The sequence below is a fragment of the Pyxicephalus adspersus genome, chromosome 4 (assembly GCF_032062135.1).
Source record: "Pyxicephalus adspersus chromosome 4, UCB_Pads_2.0, whole genome shotgun sequence".
NCBI classification, from domain to species: domain Eukaryota; kingdom Metazoa; phylum Chordata; class Amphibia; order Anura; family Pyxicephalidae; genus Pyxicephalus; species Pyxicephalus adspersus.
In genome coordinates, this window is record NC_092861.1 from 92,224,300 (window position 1) to 92,236,142 (window position 11,843).

The 11,843-nt window shown below is 37.1% G+C and overlaps 1 protein-coding gene across 7 annotated transcripts in view; it reads left to right on the plus strand.

Annotated features, from left to right (window-relative positions):
• SYTL3 (synaptotagmin like 3) overlaps positions 1–11,843 on the plus strand; it is a 31,027-nt gene that overhangs the window by 8,766 nt on the left and 10,418 nt on the right. For all 7 annotated transcript variants that reach the window (XM_072408999.1, XM_072408997.1, XM_072409001.1 and 4 more), the window contains 5 exons: positions 3,564–3,792; positions 6,584–6,799; positions 8,730–8,794; positions 10,185–10,236; positions 11,153–11,219. In XM_072408999.1, coding sequence (XP_072265100.1) covers positions 3,683–3,792; positions 6,584–6,799; positions 8,730–8,794; positions 10,185–10,236; positions 11,153–11,219 — 510 coding nt within the window. In that variant the 5' untranslated portion in view covers positions 3,564–3,682. The remainder of the gene's footprint in view (positions 1–3,563; positions 3,793–6,583; positions 6,800–8,729; positions 8,795–10,184; positions 10,237–11,152; positions 11,220–11,843) is intronic.

Below are 11,843 nucleotides of genomic sequence, written 5' to 3' on the forward strand. Positions count from 1 at the left end.
ACACACTGTTTGCACACCTTATAAGGGGCCAAAGACTTATCTTGATCACCAAGTTTAACTTTGAAATATGCCAAATAGGCTTGTTCTACAAATATGCTTATGTTCGCCCTTTGACTGGGAATGGTGAAACTGCCACAGATATAACAAAACAAAAAAAAATCCACTTACCTTCAATCCCCCAGGTCAGTCTAATCCATCTGGGAGTGTCTTCCATCGGGTTCCGCGTCGTCCCAGCATCCATGTCTGAGCCAGCGCTCTGGGCAGCGCCATCTTTGCCGCTTCTTCCTGGTACTTCTTCCTACGTCACCCGACGTGAGATCGACAAACTTTTATCTTTTCATGAAAGGGCTCCTTCTGCGCATACTGGAGATGCTCGGGCATGCGCAGAAGGAGCCCCAAGAGGCTCCCGTATGTAGGAATACGTAGGTATCCTGCGGGGCTTTGCGCTCCCATTCATTAGGGGGCAGTGTTGCACCTTTTTAAAAAAAAAAAAAAAAAAAAAAAAGGTGTTACACTTAAAAAACCTAAACAAACAGAAATTTCTGTGTTTAGGTACGCTTTAACTATGCTCTTGAACACAATAGTCTATATTTGTACGTGCAGGCATTTTTACTACATCTTGGCAACACATCTCAATGCATAGGATAAGAACCCAGAGGCATACATCACTATTTTAATAGCTTCAGGTAAAGTGTTTTCATGTATATAATATAAAGTCAAATGTTTATTGACAGTGAACCATCACACCAAAATGTCACTTATGTTGAATGAGAAAACATGTCTCACAGTTGATGTCTTATTTCATCCAATTGGTGTTCATTAGCGTTTAGGTCAGGGTTCTGTGCATGTTACTTGAGTTTATTCACATAAAACTCATTATGTCCTTGGGGACTTTGCTGTGTGCACAGTTAGGCCCTAAACTTTCTGTATCCCTGACCCAGAATTAGTATTCAACTGAGGGATTCAGTTCATTTCTACATAAATTTATTTATACATTTATTAGTTTTTAACAAGTTTTTATTTTCCTAGAATAGAGTAGATCTGTAATTATGTGTTAATGTAAATTGGAATGAAAAAAGAATGGCCCCTACCTAGTTAACGTTTGTTAGAATCATGGCACCGGACATACATACACATATTGGCCCTAATTGAAGATATCCAAGGCTGGAGAGGATACACTTTCATCAGGGGCTGGGTGATCCAGCAAACCTGGAATGGATTTTTTCAAAGTCATTTGCTATTTGCTAGCAAATGTTTTCAATTCTGGACCAGATCTATTCCATGTTTCCTGGATCAACTAGCTTAACTGAGGAAATTGTATTCTCTCCAGCTAAAAAATCAAGCCCATTATGTCTATAATTTAGGATCTAGAACAAGAGGCCTTATTTATTAAAGCTCTCCGAGGCTGGAGAGGATACACTATCTTCAGTAAACCTATGTGATCCAGTAATTTGGTATTTGTTAGCAAATGTTTTCAATCCTGGACCAGATCCTTTCCAGGTTTGCTGGATCACCCAGGTTCACCAATGAAAGTGTATTTTCTCCAGCCTTGGAGAGCTTTAATAAGTCAGGCCCAATGTTTCTCAACCAGTGTTTCTCCAAAGATTGCTAGGGGTTCCTTGAACAATAAGCAATTAGTGACTCTCACATCACTTTAATTATGGTAGGTCTGCAACAATCCTATACAGATATATTCTCATACAGATTTAATTGACATTAAATGTTATAGATGGATAATAATATAGGTATAATATATACAAATATACAAGATGTCATCTTCTTGCTGCTGTTTTGTCTAGAAATACTTTAGTAAACGATCAATGCACAGATAAAACAAAACCTCTTAAATCATCAGAAACTGTGACCAATGTCAGCAGATCAGATAAAATCTCAACTTTAGCAGATACCGCTGACAATGTCACTGATTAAAATAAACAGAACAGCCTGTACAACTTTTTGTTAGAATCTTTATATGCAATCTTAAAAAGTAATAATAATATTAGAATGGACAAGAGAAGTAGTTATAACCTATTAGGCATAGGCTGAATTTACATTTTGGTAGACTTAATTATTTAAATTATTTGAAGAAGATAGGCTGCAGTGGATTTTGCTGTTTAGTAAACCAGTGCCCACATATACATTTATGACAGACTACAAATATAATTTTGACTTCGTAAGACCAAAGTCAAAGAACAACATGTTGCTGTTTTCATATTTTTAAATCAGTTTTTGAAAAGGATTTGTCATGGTCCTGCTCATTAATGAAATCTATCTATTAACAGATGCTGAAACCTGCTTGACTAACACTTCTGCAGTCCTTGCATTAGGTTAATAGTTTTACTTTTAGTAACCAAGTGCATATCTCTCTGTTTTACTTACGGTAAACAATGACAAACCCTGTCTGCTGTAAATGTTGGCGTTATTGGCTTACTTTCTTGTCCCATCCTTACAATGTTTTCAGTTTTGTGCAGCTTGCAATGCACTCATACAGTAATGTGTCACAAAATTCTCCATGGATTTCTGATATACTTGCAGAAATATAGACAGAACAGACCTTCTACAGTATCCTGCCAGATCATAGGCATGGAGGCAAAGAGAAAAACTAAGATCAACAGCCCTGATCCCAAGTAACACCATCAGTTCCTATTTAATATCAACTACAATGACAATGCATTAAAGTGTATTTAAAGCCAAAACATCTTTGTAGTTTTGTGTATATATATATATATATATATATATTTATATTTATTGTTTAGCACTGACAATCTTTGTCAGGTTTATATTTCTATCTGTATCCGCATTAGAGATCTTTTTTCTTTTACTATCGGTTCTGCTGATAATTTTGTCAGTACAGAAAGTAGTGGGAAGTCCATAACTTTAACCCTTTTTTATGAATGTGAATTATGCATAGCAAGTACCTAAACATTTCAATAACTCCACGCTTGAATACTGATAGATGTTTTGGGTATTTATCTTGAAGAACAGTACGATAACAATCATTTATTATGTACAAAATACAATTGAAATCATGATACCTCTTGATAGCATTGTATACAATACAATTACTGCTGCTGTGCAGACCAATACCTCTAAAGGAGGCCGACTTCCTGCATTTACAGTGGAGGCTGAGTGCCAAAAGCAAAAACTCTTCATTTAGTCTGCAAGCTGCGTCTAATGAATGGTTCCACTTAGCAGCTGTACGTTATACCATCATAGTCTTGGCACATTATCACAAATAAGTGGTTGTTTCCCACAGCTACATTGTGAGTTTAAAACTACAATTAACAATATGAAACTGCAACTCTCTTTTACTTCTGAATAGGTGGAATTTTCTTGAACATGCACCTTTGTGACACCTTAAGACAAAATATGCCATGTTTCACATCTTATGTGCTGATCATTCATTGGTAAAAGCAGAGATAAACTCACTCTTGCTCAAGGCTTGCAAGGTGTCCTCACAGAGTTGTTAATGTCAGAGAAGAAATCTAATTGATTTGCTTGTGAAGAGTTGGGCTTCATAATTGAGTACTTCTGTGCTAAGTAGATGCTCTCTTCTGTCCTAGGATAATGGTACATTAAGAAAAGAGAAGAGTAGCTCCAATCAATTGCAGACATTCATGAGAGCTGCAATACATCTAAAACACATAAGAGAAGGTGGCAATATTGCTGAACTGGACTGAAGATGGCTGTTGACTTTGATTTAAGCTTTCTGAAGGAACTTGAGAGGGAGAAGGTGCTTGATGTCCTGTATCGAGACCAGGCACTTCACAAATCAGAGGAGGAAAGAATAAGGTATTTGGGGATTTGTATTTTAATCTATCACACTCAATACCAACACGAGCAAAATTGTTTTGTTCAAATATAATCAGGTAGAAGTGTTTATTTTGCAAGGACAGTACAGGTTAACATGAACTTTAAGGATGAAATTCTGTATCCACATATGTTACATGTTATTAGTTGCAAATAGTTGTTAGCATTTACAGCTAGAAGGTAAATAAATATGTCTTCAACAATATAGGACAATAAAAATGTATTTAATGAAACCTATATACTTGTACAGAAAACGTTTTTTTTTTTTTTTTACATCTATATACCTTGTCAGTTTTACCTAAAGTTATTAATATTGGTGGTATGTAATCTAAAGATTTAAAGTGGACCCAAACTCAAAAAGGAAAGGTTTGCTACCTTATAAAGACCATTTAGAAGTATAAATCGTGCCTAAACAATACTCCTAAATTTTTGTCTGAAATTTCTTCTAAGCAAAAACTACCTGCACTTCCTTAAACGTGAGTGTGCCTAGATAATCCTGTCCTTACTAGCTTATAGCTGTATATGTACAATGTGACATACCAGGTACATCTGCTACCCATTGCTAATTTTGTGAGATTTTGAGATGTCTCCTTACATGAGAAAACCCCGTTCTGCCTCTACCAGAATGGCTGCCACCACTCAAATGGTGCATGGCGCACAACAAAGCATAGTAAGTCAGGCTTGGGGAACAATCAGCTTCAGGGAAACCACAGGCAGCACTGGTGACTGGTCCTAGGTCCTCTGCCTGCACAGCTTCCAGAGTTCAGTTCCTCTTTATATATAACCTAATATTCTATAGAAAGCTTGGTCAAAGAGCCATCCATGTGTTAGAAAATGTTACTACTAACTGCTTTCAAAATCTTTAGGTTTTTTGCATGAAATACTTGATATAAATCTAATGTAAATTCATATTTGATCATGGTCTTTTAGCTATTTAGTCAAATCCATCAACACATTTGGTTTTAGATGGCAGAGTTGTCAATCTTTCCAATTAATGTGGGGTGCAGTAGGGGTAGGGATGATTAGTGACTTTCATGCACCAAGATGATGATAATTGATGCAAAACTACAAAACAAATATGTTTTTTTAAGAGAAGTTTCTGCTTTACATTGGTTTTCAGAGTATGGAAACACCTGTTACATTCTGTGAGCACACCTACAATTTTTAAACAGAAATAAAATAATTTATTAAGTTGTTTCCATTAAAGATCACATAATTATAGATGCCATTTTAAAAAGGCAAAAATCAAGACATAATATAAACACAAATATATTCACTGTTGATAGAGATGCTTATATTTTACCAACTATCCAATTTATTCTCACATTAATAATTCACCATATCTAAACTGTTTATTTGGCTGAGAGCCAAGGTAAAAGGTTAAAATAGATTTGCCAGGATATAAAAGTTGATTGAGTAGCCATTACCAAAAGGTCTGGGGCTGCTACATTCGATGGGCAAATGTAAAGTACATTTTGAAATGCTTCAGAAATCTATTAGAATTCCTTAAAAGATGCATTTGTGCTTTTTCAGGCTACCTTTTTATTTCCACCGGCTTTATTAATGAGAAAGATGCTCTGATGTCAACAAGCCTCTGGTAGTACAGGCCCCAAGCTTTTGTTGACACATACCCAAAAAATATATGTATACAGAACAGTAACTGGAAACCAATAGTATAGGGAGGCCCGTAGCAGGGAAATATGCAGAGGGGCTGCATGACAGGCGTGCTCGGACTGCCCAAGAGAAAGGGTGGAAAGGGTTAAGGTTTGAATTACAGAAAGAGGAGGGGAAGAGAGAGAGGGTTGGGTCAGAAGTAAAAGGGGGTGGAGGGAAGAAAGGGTAAAAGGAGGGAGAAACGGAAGTTAAAGACAGTTTTTTGGAAGAAGAAATTTCCCATCCACCAGCCCTATATGTTATAAGGTGTGGGGCAGGCAGTTGAGTTCTGGGTTAATTATGGTGGGGGGGCACCCAAGTTGGTGGGGACCCCCTCTTTAAGTGGTGAACGGTGGAGGCCCCTGAGGTGGTGCTGTGCTGCTAGGAGCCAGAATGGCATGGCGGGATTGGTCATTATCTCTCATATTGGAGATGTAATGGTGTTGCGGACTTTACCTTCCGGACCTCCAACCTAGTTGTTTTGGGTACAAATGGTTGGTTCTGTTAGGAATGGGTTTATGGTAAATAAAGGGTTAAGTTTATTTAATTGTTAATTTATTTTGTTATTTAATTGTTATTTATTTGTTGCTTATTTTATGTGTATGTTACAGATATATATATTTTAAATGCAATTTAAATGCAACAGGTTGCGGTGTGTTATTTGGAAGAGTGTAAGAATAAGGGGGCAAGTGAGAGGAGGGGTGGGGTTCAGGTGTGGGGGGAATTTTGGGGGCAAAGGTACGAGCTACCCTAGTCAAGTGGTCTAACTATCTAGAGCTAACAATCCAAAATGGTTAGTGATGTGCTATAAATTTATAAAAAAACATTCATTTTATTCCAATTTTATATCAATACCTAATTTAGGATGGGACGTCATTTCCCTAACAAAAATCAGTGTTCCTGATTACAAATATTTTTTAAGTATGATCAAAATTAAAATGTGTATGCGTGGTTTAGATTACCCATTTGCTTTTCCAATGCTTACAGAATTACCCTAAAGGTCCTTTATATATTATCACTTGGATTTTTGTGTCTGCTTAAATGTTCTTACACTACACTTGAGTATTACTGTGCCATTAAGGTCTGTTATTCAGCTAGCACTTTCTGTTGTTTGAGGCAGAAAACTGAAAGCTCATCTACAACAGCTTCGATGGAAAGGTGCAAAAAGTGCAAACCAAGAATACCAAGAGAGGTCCTGTGCCCGCTGTCAGAAAGCTCTCGGAAGGATTGTCAACAGAGGTGCAGTTTGCACTGGCTGCAGCCACAGAGTGTGTCATGAATGTCAGGTTTACCGCTGCAGTCTGGTTTGGAAGTGTACAGTATGCAACGCTCATGGGTAATATTCTAAATGTTCTCCTATGTATTGACTCTTTTACCTTAAATTCCTTTCATTGCAAATAATCAGAAAACATTTTGAGAAAATTAAACAGATAACTTGGTAATTGAGGCATTTAATTAAATTAGATTTAACTCGTTGGAAAATAAATCAGTGAGTCATTGATAGGATCCCCAAAAAGCGAATATCCAGAAGGGCCACTCAACAATTGAACTCCTGGTAGAACTCAAAGCATTGTCGATCCCTGAGGAGCAATAGCTAGAAACAAGATATGAAACAAGAAAAGGAAGATATCCATTCTTCACCAGATGAAAGCCTACAGCACCAAAGAAAAAAACACATCTGGGCTTAAGTCATACTGTTAAAACACAGTACATGATAATCAGAATAATCAGAAAATAACCTGATAAAATATTTATCAAGAACAATTTAGCTTTTCCCTTAAAAACAAATAACTAGATACAAAAACAACCTATGGAAAATAATTTCTTAGGAACAAGTTTTGAGGAACCTTTAACCCTTTAAGTGTTTTTTTTTCCATAATACTCAATGACATTTAGGGCTCTATTTATAAATAATCCCCCAGGCGATTTCTCTGAAACTTTTCTGGTGGTGAATTTATTGGTTCCTACAGGTAGCCTATTAAAACAATTACTTGTTCTGCCATCTAGTGGCCATAAAATGCACATCTGTCACAAAAGGAAAAAAATAGACTTGAATCAATCATATCTTATTCTTTTTCATTGTAATACAAGAAAAAGTTTACAGCTTTTCTCCAGAAGATTCATACAACAATCATAGCCACTGTGTAGATTCATCAATTGGGGGATGAGCATTCTGTCAGCTTAATGAGACACATCAGACATCGCCAGGGGTGTAGTTGTAAAAAAGAAGAGTGGGAAAGGTACTATGTAAACATAACCGCCCCACTACACCCCTGCCTATGTGTCACTTAAAGAGGAAGAAACTTCCCCGAGAGTGATGTCATGATACCAGAACCCACCCGCTCTTCTATCGCAGGTCTGAGTCTGGGATGAGTGGGCGGGTTGTGTTCAGAGACATAACCCACCCACCTCCCTGAGCCTGCATTTTCCATACGGGGGACATGGTCCGTGGCTCTGGCCGGTGTGCCCCCCCCCAGCAGGGTCCTTCTCCTGACCCCATAGGGCTAATTCCAGGCCACTATAGTCTCCTGTTCCTCATTTTGACTGTCTGCCTCAACTTTTTGTGAGCATAATGTACACACCTCTACAAACACTGTTCTACAAGGCCACCCACTAACTAGGGAAGGATTGCAGCCATGGAAACTTTACCCAGAACTGTAGGAGTGGGATTGGCCTTGTCAGGTACACTAGTGGTGAAAGAGGAAGTTCCAGAGTTCCGCCACAGTCACAATCTCCCATAGATAATTCCCATGCTCAAGGAGAACACACAACATCTGCTTTAACAGTGCATGTTGTAGCAACCTACCAAACACAAGTGTGTCACCTGAGAAAAGGCTAAAATGGCTGACACTGTTGCACAAACATTCACACCACTCACTTACCTATGCCCATCCCACAAAGGAAACCAGCAAAAAGAGAAAACATTTCACCATGAGAAGGGCTGTAATATTGCTATTACATACCTTCCCAATAAAAGACCACCAGGAGAAGCAATGTCTTACTATTGGTCAGTTAGTGTCATCCCAGTCCTCCAGGTCCAGTTACAATGCTGGGAAGTAGCTGTGGTAATGGACACCTATTCCTGTGCAATGACACCTAAACCCCAATGTCAGCCGCCCTTAATATATGTTCTTAGGATTAATATCATCACTACTGCATGCCTTACATTTTGTAAAATGTTTATTTAGTGTATTTACTGTATATTGAGCTTTTAACTGGGTATAAAATATAATAGAGAATAATCATATTTTCTTTATAAATTTTAGAGAAGTTAAAATAAAAACTGGTGAATGGTTCTTCGAAGAAAGAGAAAAAAAATTTCCATGTGCAGGTAAATGTTATGATTATATGATATCCTCCCATCAGAGCTATAAAATGACCCTAAAAATAATAGCTTTTATAAAGTTTTTTTTCTGCTTTCGTCGGTCTGTCAGCTTCATCATACTTCATTAAACCCCAATGAGTCATAAAGCCAAGGAAATTTGCGTTTAGAAATATGATTGTAAAATGTAGTCACAGGAAAAGGCAGCAATGTCAACCACAAGGCCCATTTTCTAACATAGAAAGAGCTAGATGTGTATCATTTCATGCATTGTGCACATATTAAAACTAAGTCATGTGGTAATATTTTGTCATTGCCTGTATTACATCTACTAAGGGTGCTGGATCCTAAAATCATTTTACGGTAAACCACTAAATGCTGTAATAGCAGTTGGTATGGAACAGTCTGCTAGCAGAAGTAGCCAAAAGCTCTTAGAATGTTCTGAAGTATGTATAGGAGATCTGGTCACTTACTTAAAAAAAGTAAAACACAGATACATCTGGTCTGTTACGTTCTAAATGTCACTGTTTTTACCATAAATTGTTTTTTTTTCTCCTTTTATTCACTTGCAACATGTCTTTGTGCTTGGTAGATGAGACTGCTCTAAAAAGAGTCAAGTATGTAGTCCTACCTAGCACAATAGCCTTCTCCTCTTCTGAGAGAGTCTTATTACTCTCTGGGCTGACTCAACTCCTCCAGATTTTCTCTCTCCTCTATTTATAACTTTTTCCAAAGCTGCTGGACAAACAATAAAAAAAGTTTAGTTGATTGACAGCTTTGATTCTTCTGAGGCTGCTGACATCACATCCCAGATAGACTTTAGCAGCTATGTCAGGCCTTTTTTATGCCCACATAAGGAACACATACAGATAAACATGATGCATAGAATATGTTAAATAGAATATGTTCAATAGTCCGGCAACAGGGTTTCTGTACTGGACCTTGTAGTGGGTTTATAAATCTGCTGACAAATAATCTGCATGGCCTACCTACGAATCCAATATTTATGAAAGCATGATGGAAGCCATATTTCTAGAAAGAGCTATAGAAGTTTTTGAAAATTAAGCCTGAAAAAATACTGTGAACATTAAACACACAATCCTATACCATAATCTAATGCGGGGGGGTGGGGTGGGGGTTAATATTTATCAAGCAAGCAACAAAATATTTACATACTGTGAGTTTTCTTGGGCATGCATTTTAAGATTGCATTGATAATTTGTGAACTACCTGTGAATGTTTGGTGTATGTCATATTCACTGCTTTATAAGTAAACTCCAGTGCCTATATTACTTACAAACTGTGTAGAAAACGTGTAGCTCAATCCTCAATTCCTTTTTTTATTGAGGAAGCTGTGCATTGTTTTATATGATAAATATATAAACCTTTTGTGTTAAAGGAAAACATGAAACAACCACTGCTAAACTTCTGAAATCCTATCAAAAAATGAAGTAAGTAGTAATGATAACATTTTAATTTTTTGTTCATGTCTTCAACAAAGGTTTTAAGCGGAACTAAATGTTAAAAATACAAAATTTCAATCAGATAGGTAAGGAACAGGCAATGTCCCTTCTGCAATAAAATATTCATACTGTACCTGCCTCTTTGCAGTTTTTTTTACTCCTGCTATCTTCCAGATGACAGATATTTGGTCATCTTGTTTGGCTAGTCCAGGATGACATGCACATAGTTGCTGGGAATGTTAAGATACCTGGCATATCCTGACATCCTGCATTGAGCTGTGTATGTACAATTCAATGTGCTTAGAATGGAAGATTGCGCACAGATAGGTAAGTATGTTTTATTGCAGAAGGGACATCAGTTTTCTGCCAAAGCCCTGTCTGCTCACAATGTGGTAATGCGGAACTCTAGTTCTGCTTTAATAAGACAGACAATGATCCTCTAGATCAGGGGTTCCCACACTTTTTTGGCTTTGCAAGCTACTTTTAAAATGACCAAGTCAAAATGATCTAACAGCAGTAAAAACTTGGACCTAATAACTCCTGTACACGGTAGAGTTTATTTGGAAAGGCGGGGCTCCGCGATCTACTCGTGTTGCCTTTGCGATCTACCGGTAGATCTCAATCCACCTGTTGGGCAGCCCTGCTCTAGATACTGTAACTATTTTCATAGTTTTATTTGTTAGTTTTTGTTTTATGTGTCTATTTTGATATAGCACTTAGTCTGGTTTATTACTGTAATAATGTGTAATCTGCTGTAGTAATGTTTTTTTGGCAAACTGCCAATTATAGTTAGTACTAATTATGTTCTGTAATATTGTTTAAATGCATTTATAAATGTGTAAGCCCATACAATGATATATGGACATGTGATTCAGGAAAACTCTACTTTCTTTCTCTGTCTTAGTAAGATTTCAGTTGTACCCCCAACACCACCTCCATTTTCTGAAGCACCTGCTGATTATAACACTGAGGTAACAAAATTGTATTAATTTACTAATTTCTTCTGATTTAAATGTTTGTTTTGTTTTGTAGTGTAAAGTTCAACAAGTAAACATATTAACTTTGTTAAACATGTTAAAATTTCTGTTTTAAAATAAACTTGCCTGCCATTTTAACCACTTACTACCACAGAATGTATATACAGTGCCTTTGTTTTCATTCAAAGTGGGTCCTTCTTTCAACTGCTGGCTGCTGTGGGATTGAGGAATTTTACTACAAGGTCGGTTTTATTCCTATACTATCCTACATCAGCCAGAAGTCTCCTTTTCTTTACAAATATTGGTTGGGAGAAGCTACTTTGTAAGCTCCACTGCCTGGCTTTTTACTGCTCACATCATCCCGTTCAATGAAAGGTCATCAGTCCAAGGATGACAATGAGGGTCTGCTCACAACACAAAAATTTAGGGGATAGTGGAGAATACCACCCACAGTAGGAATGAGAAGTTCATGTTAAGTTAGAACTTTTAAATCAATGTTAAACTTTGGAAAAAAGTGTGATTCCAGCCAAGCTAAGGGGGGTTTGAAATGCTGTCAGCTTTTTATTTCTGTCTTGCCAGAGAAATGTCACCTGCTCACCCAAGGACAATGTTGTGACA